The following is a 14,688-nucleotide window of genomic DNA, read 5'->3' on the forward strand; positions in this document are numbered from 1 at the left end:
GGGTAACCTACAGTACATCACACAGGAACTTGTCCAGGCGGGCCTTGAATATCTCCAGTGTAGGAGACTCCACAACCCCCCTGGGCAACCTGTTCCAGTGCTCTGTCACTCTTACAGTAAAGAAGTTCTTCCTGATGTTAACGTGGAACTTCCTATGTTCCAGTTTACACCCATTGCCCCTTGTCCTATCACTGGATATCACTGAAAAAAGCCTAGCTCCATCATCCTGACACCTACCCTTCACATATTTGTAAACATAACATTAACTTCAGTTTAACAAAGGATATTTCCAAAGGGAGGCAGTTTGTGCTTCTTTTCTTATTCTAATTTGAATGACAGAACACTAATTTGAATTCAAGAACACTTGAATTTAGAGACAAATCAGAAAGTCAGCTTGCAGCATTACAAGATGGCTTTAAAAAAAACTGCTTATTTTGTGGCAACTGTATCCAGAACACTTTAGCTCAGGTTTGTATTCAGTTAAAAGGAAGGAAATAAAATGCATACATATATGTGTATGTGTATATGTATGTATATACAAATGTGTAAGGATTCAAGCCTGTTACAATAAATTACAAATAAACTTTGCATAGTTTACCTCAGCTGCAATATGTTTAACCCTACACTTCCAAAATGGATTAATACGTATGAAAATATTACACTATTAAATGGTAGTTTTAAGACATAGCAGGCCACAGCTTCACCTTACCTTCTGTTTTGATATTGTATAGGATTATCTGGTATTCTTCTTTTTCTTCAGGAATACGGTCATCCAGCAAGTGAACATACAATGTTGTATTCAGTGTCCCCTATTTATTTTATTGATAAATAGATGAGTCATTATTGCACAAAATGCAAGTGATACTAATTTATCATATATATTTTGAACAACACCTTCAAGAAATGTAAGGCTGAAGCATCAACAACAACAAACTCCCCCCAGTTTATAACTCTGAGAGGAGTTATAGGAAAGAGTTAAAGGAAAGAGTAAACAATCACATCAAGAAACAAAGACTGCTATAAAAGCACTTTTATTTTTCTCAGGTCAGTTTTAATTACAGTATTTTCCTGTAGCCATTATCTTTGCTTATGGATTTACCTCAGGAAAACAGAGTATTCCAGAAGAGTTTTCAAAATTTTGTTTTACATTATGCCCAACTATCTTCCATTCAACAGTAACATTTCCCAATCCTGGGGCAGTTCTAACAACATGGAATCGCAGTTCTTCTCCTAGGAACAAAGGATAAGATGCAGTATTTTGGGCTTTCATCTACTACCTATCAAATATAAAAATCAGAAGCCAAAAACATCCATCACAGTTAAAATAGTTATTCTGAAAACCATTAATATTTTTAATAATGAGCTTCACAGTAGTTATAGAACATATTTGGGTTTTATATAAAAAAAAAATCCCCAAACATAAACCCTTTCTTCCTGAGCTTTTCTGGGTTTAGTTCACCTTTGGGAAGAAGTATCAAATATGAGGGAAGCTGAACACAGATAAATAACTTAGGAAGTAAGTTACTCATATGCATTAAAACATGCACAAATAAAAGAGCAATACCTGTCTGTAAACAACACAAAAGAGTAAAATCTGGGAGTAATTCCATCTTCTGATTTTTGTTATGTACATGCTTAGAAGCAGCCCTATTGAGAGAAACTGAGAAATGTCCATGACAGTGAAAGAGATGTGGTGTTATGTGGCTTCTTACTCAGTGTCATAAAGAACTGAGCAGCCCAGCTAGTCTCCCTGATTATGTACTTTAAAGAGCATCCTGTTAGGACGCTATATATCTATTGTAGTATATTATATTGCAGGACAGCATTGTATAGCTGAAACAGGCACGACAAAATTTAATCTCTTTCTAGACATGTTCTTTTTTTGGTAACAAAAAATTAAGAGATGCATATATATTGACTACCAATGAGATGAACAACTAATTTCAAGACACCTTAATATAACTAATTAAAATATAAAATTGTGAAAACATAACACAAGAATTGTATACACCCATTTTCAAATAAATAAATTAGTAGGTGTTATTTTACCCTCAACATTTCAAATTCCAGTTAAGCCATTGAGATACACCAATGTTCATATCTTTGTCTTAAGTTGTTTTATGTTGCTTCTAAAAGAATAAAAGAATCATAGAATCACAGAATCATAGAATAGTTAGGGTTGGAAAGGACCTCAAGATCATCTAGTTCCAACCCCCCTGCCATGGACAGGGACACCTCTCACTAAACCATCCCACACAAGGCTTCATCCAACCTGGCCTTGAACACTGCCAGGGATGGAGCACTCACAACCTCCCTGGGCAACCCATTCCAGTGTCTCACCACCCTAACAGGAAAGAATTTCCTCCTTATATCCAATCTAAACTTCCCCTGTTTAAGTTTTAACCCATTACCCCTTGTCCTGTCACTACAGTCCCTGACGAAGAGTCCCTCCCCAGCATCCCTATAGGCCCCCTTCAGGTACTGGAAGGCTGCTATGAGGCCTCCACGCAGCCTTCTCTTCTCCAGGCTGAAAAGCCCCAACTTCCTCAGCCTGTCTTCATAAGGGAGGTGCTCCAGTCCCCTGATCATCCTCGTGGCCCTCCTCTGGACTTGTTCCAGCAGTTCCATGTCCCTTTTATGTTGAGGACACCAGAACTGCACACAATACTCCAGGTGAGGTCTCACGAAAGCAGAGTAGAGGGGCAGGATCACCTCCTTCGACCTGCTGGTCACGCTCCTTTTGATGCAGCCCAGGATACGGTTGGCTTTCTGGGCTGCAAGCGCACACTGCCGGCTCATGTTCATTTTCTCATCAACCAGCACCCCCAAGTCCTTCTCTGCAGGGCCGCTCTGAATCTCTTCTCTGCCCAGTCTGTAGCTGTGCCTGGGATTGCTCCAACCCAGGTGTAGGACCTTGCACTTGTCGTGGTTGAACTTCATAAGGTTGGCATCAGCCCACCTCACAAGCGTCTCAAGGTCCCTCTGGATGGCATCCCTTCCCTCCAGCGTATCAACCGGACCACACAGCTTGGTGTCATCGGCAAACTTGCTGAGGGCGCACTCAATCCCACTGTCCATGTCAGCGACGAAGATGTTAAACAAGACCGGTCCCAACACCGATCCCTGAGGGACACCACTCGTTACCGGTCTCCAGCCGGACATTGAGCCATAGACCACAACTCTTTGTGTGCGGCCGTCCAGCCAGTTCTTTATCCACCGAGTGGTCCATCCATCAAATTGATATCTCTCCAATTTAGAGAGAAGGATGTCGTGTGGGACAGTGTCAAACGCTTTGCACAAGTCCAGGTAGATGACGTCAACTGCTTTACCCCTGTCCATCAATTCTGTAGCCCCATCATAGAAGGCCACCAAATTGGTCAGGCAGGATTTCCCCTCAGTGAAGCCATGCTGGCTGTCACCAAGCACCTTGTTGTTCTTCATGTGCCTTAGCATGTTGTCCAGGAGAATGTGCTCCAAGATTTTACCAGGCACAGAGGTGAGACTGACTGGTCTGTAATTCCCTGGGTCATCCATTTTCCCCTTCTTGAAAATGGGGGCTATATTTCCCTTTTTCCAGTCATCGGGAACTTCACCTGACTGCCATGATTTTTCAAATGTGATGGCCAGTGGCTTAGCAACTTCATTTGCCAGCTCCTTCAGGACCCGCGGATGGATTCCATCAGGTCCCACGGACTTGTGTGCGTTCAGATTTTGAAGATGGTCACGAACCAGATCCTCCCCTACAGTGGGCCCAAGGTCTTCATTCTCACAGCCCCTGCATCTACTTTCTAAGAACTGGGTGGTGCAGTCAGAGCCTTTGCCAGTGAAGACCGAGGCGAAGAAGTCATTCAGAACCTCAGCCTTCTCCAAATCCTGCATAGCCAGTTCTCCCGAAAGCTTCCTCAGGGGGCCTATTTTGTCCCTAGTCTGTTTTTTGTTTGCTACGTACCTGTAGAATCCCTTCCTATTATCCTTAACATCCCTAGCTATGTTTAATTCTAATTGGGAAGAATCTAAAATTTATTGATAACACAATGATTCTGCTTCTACAGTCAGATATCTGAGGGTAAATTGCCAGTTTACAGGTTTCCCTGAGGCTAATTTAGCATATCATTTAACACTGCACTGAAACTGATTCTATCTTATTTGATAATTTTGCACATCCATTGCAAACAAATAAATATTTAACAGAAAAAAGCTTACTCTGGTAGCATTTCAAAATGCACAGTCTAGACAAAGCCTATTTCAACACAACATGATGTAATATAGTGAATTTTCACTGAAGACTGTGACAACCTGCTTTATGATGCAGAAGCCTGTTGTACTGTAATCCAAACACTCAGAAGAAACCTGAAGTATAATTCACCATAACTACAAACATCAGGTAGTTAATTACTGACTCAGAAAGAAATACTAATACAATCATTAATTTATTTCTGAAGCTTTAAGGTGCTATGAGGCTAATTTCACCATTTTGGTTTAAGTGGTTTTTAAATTTAACTATGTTTTATCCATTTATCAGAGAAGGGGGCCTCAGCCATTCCCCTCTTCTTCCTTATTTCAAACTACTGCAATGTATTTTCCTCTAATACAGTCATAGCCACACAACTGTTGCATGCCTCTGCAGACACTAAAATGCTACTCTTGCCCGAGGAAGGTGTTAAACAATATGCACAGCTTGAAAACAATACAGATTTGCTAGACAGAAATTGTTCAGTAATACAATTAATATAATCACATTCGGATTTATGTCTGATAAATTTTATTTTCAGAACAAAAAAAGGTATTACTAAAAATGAAGTATAAATACTGAAATATTCTAAAGGCCTTAGCTCATTCTTTCCTTTTTTTATCAAAGGGAATTAGTTTCCTTGGGTTTTCTCTCTGTCATGTATTGTAAGACAATGCACTGCTCTTCACAAGCTGGAGGAATTAGAATCAAGTAATTTATAAACTATAGCAGAGTGTTTCAGGTCCCAGTAGGCAACATTTGCTAGCATGCTATGATAATATTTAACCAGTGGAAAGTATTCAGGGTCATCGCAACCTCTGGGAATGAGAAGGTTTGTCTCGTGCTCATTAACAGTTCTTCTTAGCCTGCCAGATTGCAGCTGGCTTGGCAGAAGGATCAGGACTATTAATGTGGAGGAATAAAGGACAAAAACTGGGCACACATTAGAGCAGAATTAATGAAAACCATATCTAGATGAAAACTTAAAAGGTTATGATGCCCTTTCATTTATAGAAAAAAAAAAAACAATCAACCAAACAGAAGGCACTTGGTTAAAAAAGACTTACTTCTTTGAGCAGAAAATGCATTTCTGAAAACAAATTTTTGTTTTGTTAACTTTTCCTACCCATCGGTTTATATGTCAGAGAAAAATCATACTGCAATATATTTTGATTCCAGCAAAGGCTGCCAAAAGCAATCACCATTAGTACTGTCATTATCCTACGCACAAATGCATCAAACCTTAGATTGAACACACAGCATTCTCTTTTAAAGCACTAGTAGACACCTTTGGGCCTATCAAATTATTACTGTTCTTTCTCAAAGGTCATGACTGAGTAATGACAGCAAGATTCCTACATTCCGAAATTAGCTACCACAAGAAATCATAAACAGAAAGTTTTAAAACAGCCAGTTACTGAGTCAGGCAGAGGGAAGATGAGATCTTAATCTTCTTGTGGGAATATTTCCTAGAAGTGAATTTTAAGTCACTGATAGATGAGATTTGCTTATTACTAGTACTAATATGTGTGTATGATGGGAGTTGTATACATTTCTGGAATACGGTATAAATGAATACGACAAGAAATGCTAAAAGGAGCTTTGAAATACCAGTAGAAGCTAGGCATGCTCTTCAGAAGAAAGCACAAATGGTGATATATAAAATGGTTTTAGAAATGGTACACTTATCTTTTCCATTGATTTAATCTAAGTGCTAAGCTTGCAAGAGTTAAAAAATCAAGGAAATAGATGCCAAGTATGTGGTTATTCTCTGCTTGCTGGCATTCTCTGAACAGTGATGAAAACAATCACTGTGGGTCGCGATCAATAGAAAGCACTGACACGGAAACTAATGTTAAACAAACTGAGTGTGATCAATATGAAGAATCTCACCTTCATGACCAATAACAGATCTGGAGGCTGTCTGAAAGCTAATAATTCCTGCCACGTTGTCACTTGCCAGAATAATCACTGTGACAGTGTCAAAACTGGGTAGAATCCGACTCCCTCCTTCAGTATTGACCAGGCTGATTATGATACTTTCATTGTCCTCTGGCTCTGTATCATCTAAAATGGTCAGTGTGACAATTTTTTTTGTTTCCCCTACAAGAAGAAGAACAGACAGATACTTATGTGTGCACATGGAAATCACCTTATCTCTTAGGAAATACTTCTAAAAAAATATTAAAAAGGACATGAAGTATATTTATTTGTTCAACTGATTAGAAGTTACTTGTCATTATGAATTGTCATGAATTTTTATTCACTTACTACTGAAAAGTTACATTAGGGCAATGTAAATATAAAATTATTAAGTATACTGTGTAGAAATTACCAATGTAGGCGGGATTAGTGAATGTTTAGAATTCTTCATTTGCATTGTAAGTTCTCTGACTTCCAAAATTAACTAAGAAAAGGGGAATATTATTCTTGTAAAAAACTTATAAAGTGCATTATAACTTCTGATGAACCATATAAACAGGTATGTACACAGTTTACAAAATACATGTATTTTCTTGCTATTGTCTTTCAAAATACTTTGAAAACATTTTTAAATTGAATTTATAGCCACTAATGTTATTATACATCAGCCTCAGAATCACTGCTGGGAGCCCTTCTTTTGTTTTCAGATATTTCTATTTAGGAAGCTAGATAGCACACTAGATTTTTTACTACAGTACCATAAATTGCTTTCAGAAGAACTGTTCAATCAACTCAGACTTTGAAAACATTAAATATATCTGTCAGTCTGAATGGCACTTAAGTAATATCTCCCATTGACTTGTTCATCCTGTTTGCAATTTCTTTTTTTTTTTAATATGTGTCATGTCATGTTCGGAAATTAATACAATCTCAATCTAAAAAGAGGCCTCATGAAAAATTAGTCCTGTATTCACTGAAGATTAACAGAAGACCAGTTAGGCCTGATTCTCATTTTCATTACCCTTGATTTAACAAATGCCTTCAGCATTATCATTCCTTATTTATTTGGTAAAAAGGTAATCTTCATAATGCACTCCACAATATTTCTTAAAAACACACATATTTATGCTTTTCATCTTTTCTTTTTTTTTTTTTTTTTAATTGAACTACCAGTGTATGTTCTGCAACATAATGCTATAAGCTAATGAACTAGATTCTTTTGAAAATGTATTCTGAACATTCAGGGAGGTTTAGCCTAAGAATAAGTCATCACTTATCAAACTACCCATAGGACTGAGTGCCTATCAGTTCATTTTGCTTTTCTTTAGTTTTATCAAACAGAAGCTAGTGCAAAACCTTGACTCACCTTCAGCGAATGCCAGAATCTCACCAACACCTACAAAATCCAAGTCCGGGGTAGCAGTTCCACCAACCACACGCCATTCCACTGTCACCTGTCCCAGGCTGCCTTCTGTCCTATGTATCATTAGCTGCACGTTGGCCTGAGGGCGTTCTTCTACTTCAATATACAGACCTTTCTCTGTTGCATTGGGACTTATGCTGTAGATCTTAAATACTCCAAACGCATCTCCATTCATCATTATGACAACTGTGGAAGTATTTGGCTGTCCTATAGTTGGTTGATTTTTTAAGCTGGCTGAGATGTTCATTAGCTCAACTTTCAATAGGGATATAGTGAATTGCTCATCCAACTCTGGCAGATTGTCAGGTAGTATGGTAACTGTGAGATTTGCAAACTCTTCCCCTTCCTCCATTATGGCCCACTGTCTTGTAATGGATTCATAATCACTACCAGCAATGGCTTGTGTGCTAAAGAGAGCAGATGCACTGGTGATGTTTTTCCTGTAGGTCCAGAATCCTGAAGTGTTAGTTAATGGGCTGATATCTGATGTCAGCCAAAGGCAGAGAGGAATCTCAGAGCCACTGGAAAATGTAAAGGCTGAACAAGCTTGTTCTTTTAGGCACTGAGCTGCACAAGCATATAGTGGGTCACTTGCTGCTGACACACTCACTCTGGTCTTGGATGGTTGGTCAGGAATTCCTTGTACTGGAGAATCATAACAGGCCAGGATATCCTGACCTTGCTCAATGGCAAGAGCTACGACATCAGTCTCAGAAGTGCTGTAAAATATCTGCAGCTGACCAAACCTGCCCCCACTAGAAGACATTAAAATAAGAAAATAATGTTAGTTGATAAACTATGTCTAATATTCTGTTTCTGGGTTAAGAATAAAAGTGAACAAAATTGACTGGCCCTTTCTGAATTGCTGAAAAGTTCCAAATAGCTAATTAAAACAGATTCCCTTGGTAGGAAATTTTTCTGGATAGCAAGTTTGATTATTTTTAGCTTGGGTAGCAACCTGTTGAAAATTACTGCAAGCATGTGTTTCTAGGAATTAACTTAGTCTTGGGGCTACCTAGGAAGGAAAATCCTGTGCTACCCAACTCTGTCATCTTTCCTCCTAGGTACCCTCAGGATATCAACATCACATGCATAAAACCTGTTTTCCTTTTCTTATTTCTTTTCATCCCACAAGCCATTTTGTCTTCCAGTTAAAATCAATGGAGCAAGCTGTTGTGTAGCTTTAAATTATTTGATGATTGAATAGGCAAAATGAAACTTCAAATACACTGTGCACATTACGTTTATAGTGCACATTACAATGTATATTACATTTGAGTACTTTATGTACATTACTAATAAGCTGACATCTAGCTTTAAAGCCATGTACATGAAATAAAAATATGTTAAGCTGGCAGATCAAGAAATTGATACAAATACTTATACAAGAGGAGCATGACATTTGAAATTATAGCCAAGACAAAGCAAAGGAAAATATAATAGATATAAATAAATCAAACATCATACAAACCTTCGCCTGACTGTTATATTTGCAAGCATTTTTCTTTCTAGTGGCTCCTGAATTCGATATAAGGATTGATGAAAGAAAACTGTGCCATAAGGATTATCATTGGCAGGTATTATAATATTTGCCACGCCATCTAACCCAATAGCACCACCATTGGAAGCCTGAGTTAATTCTACATGGACAATCTCAAAAAGAAAACAAAAAAAGAAAAAGAAATAATGCAGCTAAACAGTTTTTGGTATTTCTAACAATAATCACAAGCAAAGTAATATCTGAACTTCTTGCACCTTCCTGCCAGAGCATTCCTTGCTTTTGTTTGCACACATCTCTACAACAAGTTAAAACTCTAATACTATTCAAGAAAGATGATGAACTGCTTTACTTACTTCTTCTATTTCTGGAATATCATCAGCCAGGATTTCCAGCAGCAACATGTGAATGGCTTCCCCAGGGGCAAAAGTAATATTACCCAAGGCAACCTGCAAGTCATCATCAGCAGGATGTCCATTAATGGTAGCAACCCACTGAACTGTAACATTACCCAGAGTCCCAGCATTGCGGATTATTGGCAGATTTATGGGTACTGATCCAAATTCAGGCTCCTCCACAGTGAATTTGGTCATCTGAAATACTAAAGTACAGCACAGAGAGATGTATTTCATTAACAATGAAAATGAAAGTAAATATAACAGCTCCGGAAGTACAGTTTTATTTTACTTGGTTGCATTTACTTGCACAGGTAAATCACATTTAGTCAGGTTTAAACGTAAAAGCAAACTTTCAGTATTAATATTTTCACCTACAGAGGAAATTAGCATGGAAATTAAGGCCTCATCCAAGAAGTTTATTCCAGCACTCTCTTTGAGGCTAACCATGAGCATGTCTCCAAGCTCTTAGAAGACAATTTCATAATTACTCTTTAACAGCTGTCATGTCACTTTCTGACGAAATAAGTCAACATGTTCCATCTAAAATTCTTTCAAGTAAAAGTCTTCATTGCATTAAACTTCCAGTTTTTACAAATTAAGTTAATTTATTGTCTATCTGGAATTATTTTGTTTTGACATTTTTTGTTTCCTCTATCATTTTCTACTGAAAAAATGCAACAAGAGGAACTATGTAGGGTACCGAGGGAATAAAAGGGTAAACCAAAGGAAAAGGCAGGAAAAAATAAACACAAAAAAAAAAAAAAAAACCAAAGAATAAAAAAAAATAAATTTCTAATATATCATTAAATTTTTTAAATCACCAAAACCTTTCTCAAAACCTGTGTAATAAAATGAATTTTGGAATGTATACACAATTAATTTTATTGATAATAAAAGGCAGAGGAAAAACTAAAGTACTCTACAGAAAATAAGTGAATGTAATTGAATTTCTCTTTATATTTTACAATTTCCCCAGATTTTTAAATCTGCTTAAAATCCATCTATCTCTATTAGGAGATTCAAAAATCCTTCTATATCAACTGACTAAATACTACTTTTTTGTTATATTAAAGCATTATTACTCCCTCATTGTATGTTTTAACTCAGTTCATCTTATCTTTTCCTTTACTGTAATCATTCAAGCTTCCTCTTTGTCTTTTGAAAGTTTTTATTCAGTTGCCCAGTAACAGTTCACTCAAAAATCTGCAATAAAACTGTTAACAGAAGATAGAAAATATGCAAATAAGACTCATTTACCAAAGGATCCAAACGGGTCATCAGAAGCCTCAATAGTTATGATTGCCCTTGTCAAAGATCCAAGCAAGGCTCCTCCTGTTGTTTGATTCAGTAGCTGAACATAAAATGACTCCTCAACTTCAGGATTGATATCATTAATTATATAAATTGGCACAGCTTTACTTGTTTCCCCTTCGAGTAAAACCACATCTGATGAGGCTACACTGTAGTCCTCACCTAGATTTGTAGATAAAAAACAAAGCAACAGAAACAAGAAAATCTTAATGCAGTATGGTGCAGCGTATTGAACATCATCATTAACACCTTATCTTCTCTCTTTCTCCTTCTTACACATGCATTCCTAGAAGCTTTTCCTAAACATTGCATGGTGGATTTAAGTAAACAGGACTGAACAGAGCTACGCATATTACTATTGTTTGGTTGGGGTTTTTTTGTTTGGTTTGGTTTTTTTTTCGAGGTGGTGGGCTACTAGGGAAAAAAACACACCAATTCCTTCATTCATTTCACTTCCTAGATTCTTCAATGATGTCTCGGAGTTTTCTAGAAGCTGATGCATGATCTCTCCCATAAGATTCCTACTTGCTAAGTACAGTCAGTAAATGTATCAATAAATCTTTTTTTTTTTTTGTACTTGTTATACAATAGTGCATTCAGTACACTTGTTTGCTTTAACTGCTCAAAGCATAGAGCATGCTCTTTCCAAGGTAACGCAGACTGCGTACTTCTGTTATTCTGGTCACTTACCAGCTGTTGCAGTTATTGGCATGGCTTTAAATTTCACAGAAACATCTGAAAATATTCCCCCAGTCCTGGTCACATTAATGATTGGTCCAACATAATTTTCAGCAACTCGCACAGTTGAAGCTGAAAGCTGAAGTGTTCCAAAAGCATCATCATTGGCATTGATAATTACGTGAGCTATTGTCTCATCCACTAATCCAAGTCGAGGAGAATTTATAACTGAAACATAAAGAAAACGTAGTGACAAGGTTAACAGGATAACAGGAAGGGATTCTACAGGTACATAGCAAACAAAAAACAGACTAGGGACAACATAGGCCCCCTGAGGAAGCTCTCAGGAGAACTGGCTACACAGGATATAGAGAAGGCTGAGGTTCTGAATGACTTCTTTGCCTCGGTCTTCACTGGCAAAGGCTCTGACTGCACCACCCAAGTCTTAGAAGACAGACACAGGGACTGTGAGAATGAAGACCTGGGGCCCACTGTAGGAGAGGATCAGGTTCGAGACCGTCTTAAGAACCTGAATGTGCACAAGTCCATGGGACCTGACAAAATTCATCTGCGGGTCCTGAAGGAGCTGGAGAATGAAGTTGCTAAGCCACTGGCCATCATATTTGAAAAATCATGGCAGTCAGCTGAAGTTCCTGACGACTGGAAAAAGGGAAATATAACCCCCATTTTCAAGAAGGGGGAAATGGAAGACCTGGGGAATTACAGACCAGTCAGCCTCACCTCTGTGCCTGGCAAAATCTTGGAGCACATTCTCCTGGACGGCATGCTAAGGCACATGAAAAACAACAAGGTGCTTGGTGACAGCCAGCATGGCTTCACTGAGGGGAAATCCTGCCTGACCAATTTGGTGGCTCTTACAAGCCATAACTTTTTTTGAAGAAGTGAGGTACTGTGAAGTAATTTATTTATTTATTTGAACAGAATGCCAGTAGTAAGATCAATACAGTTCAGAAGAATTTAATTTTTACACTTGCTATGATGAAATATAAGTAAGATTTCAAACTCCCAATGAATTATATTTGAATATTTCCTTGATATCAATATTACTAGAATAATTATATTTGAATATTTCCTTAATATCAATATTACTAGAGTGGTGCAGCAATTAGACATGCCAAGAAGTTTTGAAGTGCAAATCAGACTGTAATGACCTGAATTGACCTGAATGAGGCATGAAGCAAACATTCTCTACACTAAAAAAGTAACACAAGGCTGTAATTCTATATTGCTTTAGTTTTAAATGACTTTTTTTGCTTTCACTAAGCGAAACTAGCTTGCTTGCTCCCTAATACTGAATTTCACAGAAACACACTAGCTGTACAGACAGTGCACAAAATCAGTACTGTAATATATCTGGCCTGAAAAACTTTGGATAAGGCAACACAAAAGGGATACAGATACACTCATGCATCCCTGTCAAAATACTGTGCTAAAGGAAATATAAGTCAGAAGCACGCAAGGCAGGTAACTTGGAGATTTCTTAACTATACAGAGTTTCGTAGAGGTAAAAAGTTTGTCATTTAACTTGTTGCATTTTATCCAATTAAATATAAAAACTACCCTTCATATTTAAATTGTAGGTTTCACATACGTAAGATACTTACTTGGCCGATCTTGTACTTTCTCGATCAAAAGAATACTGCTTAGCTCCACAAAAACAGACTCTGACCTCTCAGGATCATCATCATCCAGAATAGGCAAGTATATTGTGGCCTCACTTTCATTGGTTCCAAAGACTGTGTAGCCTGCAATGGGTGTGTAATCTTCCCCCTCTATTGCTCTAACAACATCAGGTGGAAGAAAGGGGGGCTCTTCATCAACCCCCATTGTCCTGTATGTTACCATCACTGTGCCGAGGAGACCGCCACGCCTTAATACTGTCAGAGCGATATTTCTTGTTTCTTCCTCAACTTTCATTGGTCTGTTTCGCTCAGAAAAGATAAAGACTCCATACGGATCATCATTAGCTAAAATAGTTAATGTGGCATTAGTGTGATTTCCAAGACGACCACTGGACACATTGATGATTAAAACTGAAAACACCTTATCCAGTTCAGGAACTTCATCAGGAGAAACCTGTACTGTAATATTTGCTCTCACTTGACCAACATCAAATGTTATATTCCCATCTATAGAGATTAGGTCTTTGGTAAGATCACAGTCTATGATCCAATGCAGTGTCACCTGAGACAAGGCCCCATGAGTTCTCACGACCTAAGAGAAAAATATAAAGATCTGGGTTTTTTTGTTCTGTGAGAAAGAAAAACATAAAATTATGAGATAGAATTAAGCAAAGACATTGACATGATGGGTTAAAAATAAATTTGTGTTTTAAATGAACAGTGTAGTCTTTATTACTGTCGTATTTATCACCAACACTGTAGCTACTTAAGGTAATAGTACCGCAAATGTAAACACATAGAAGTAATTTTGAATTTGTTGATATTATTATAACATCATCTTAGCTTCAAGCTGAATGATGCACATTAGAAAACTCAGTATGGAATAGCAAAAATGCATGATAAAGTAGTTATAAACCCCATAAACTTATAGCAAAAACATTGCAGAACACCCAGTAAAAACAAAGACAGAAAAGGATTGCACAGCAATGTAGTACTCAAAGCTTTCTAACCTGCAGTACAATATTGCTATCTCCATCTTCAGGCTCAGTTCCATTTACCGACAGCGACTCAGTACTGAACTCAAACACACCATGAGCATCATCAGAAGCCTCAATAGTCACAAGGATGTGTGATGCAACCCCCAGGTTAGCTGTTGAGTACAAGTTCAAAAAGGGTTATTCTTTCTAGCATCTTTTTCACATGAAAGTAAACGGCTAAAGAAATATGTTGCAAAAAACACACATGAGAGTATGACTGGGTATCTGTGCTGTTTTGTCTTTTTTTAAATGCATGATAACTATGCACATGGATAAGGAACTGCCTTTCCGTAATGCTGTCCTGGTTAGTTCCATAGTTTTATGGAATTATGCAACAAAAAATATAACAAATATGGACATTTTAAGGGAAGACTAGATTTAATGAATTAAAATTACAGATTTAATGAGCGAAAATGGAGTAGAATTTAGGATGGTGGGGAGTTACATGGTAAAACACAGTGTAAGCAGATAGACCAGATGAGTGCAGGTGTCATCCTAATATAACCTGGAATGGAAAACAAAGAAAAAACCCAAGTCCTGTAAACC

The 14,688-nt window shown here is 37.6% G+C and overlaps 1 protein-coding gene across 1 annotated transcript in view; it reads right to left on the reverse strand.

Annotated features, from left to right (window-relative positions):
- The window catches only part of ADGRV1 (adhesion G protein-coupled receptor V1), a 273,612-nt gene that overhangs the window by 214,869 nt on the left and 44,055 nt on the right, over positions 1 to 14,688 (reverse strand). The window contains exons 26-35 of the mRNA XM_065661610.1: positions 14,116 to 14,255; positions 13,088 to 13,697; positions 11,475 to 11,690; positions 10,731 to 10,946; positions 9,432 to 9,676; positions 9,049 to 9,230; positions 7,521 to 8,332; positions 6,125 to 6,334; positions 1,100 to 1,230; positions 710 to 809 (exon numbers count right to left, since the gene is read on the reverse strand). Coding sequence (XP_065517682.1) covers positions 710 to 809; positions 1,100 to 1,230; positions 6,125 to 6,334; positions 7,521 to 8,332; positions 9,049 to 9,230; positions 9,432 to 9,676; positions 10,731 to 10,946; positions 11,475 to 11,690; positions 13,088 to 13,697; positions 14,116 to 14,255 — 2,862 coding nt within the window. The remainder of the gene's footprint in view (positions 1 to 709; positions 810 to 1,099; positions 1,231 to 6,124; positions 6,335 to 7,520; positions 8,333 to 9,048; positions 9,231 to 9,431; positions 9,677 to 10,730; positions 10,947 to 11,474; positions 11,691 to 13,087; positions 13,698 to 14,115; positions 14,256 to 14,688) is intronic.

This window comes from Lathamus discolor, chromosome Z (assembly GCF_037157495.1).
Source record: "Lathamus discolor isolate bLatDis1 chromosome Z, bLatDis1.hap1, whole genome shotgun sequence".
Classification (NCBI taxonomy): Eukaryota; Metazoa; Chordata; class Aves; order Psittaciformes; family Psittacidae; genus Lathamus; species Lathamus discolor.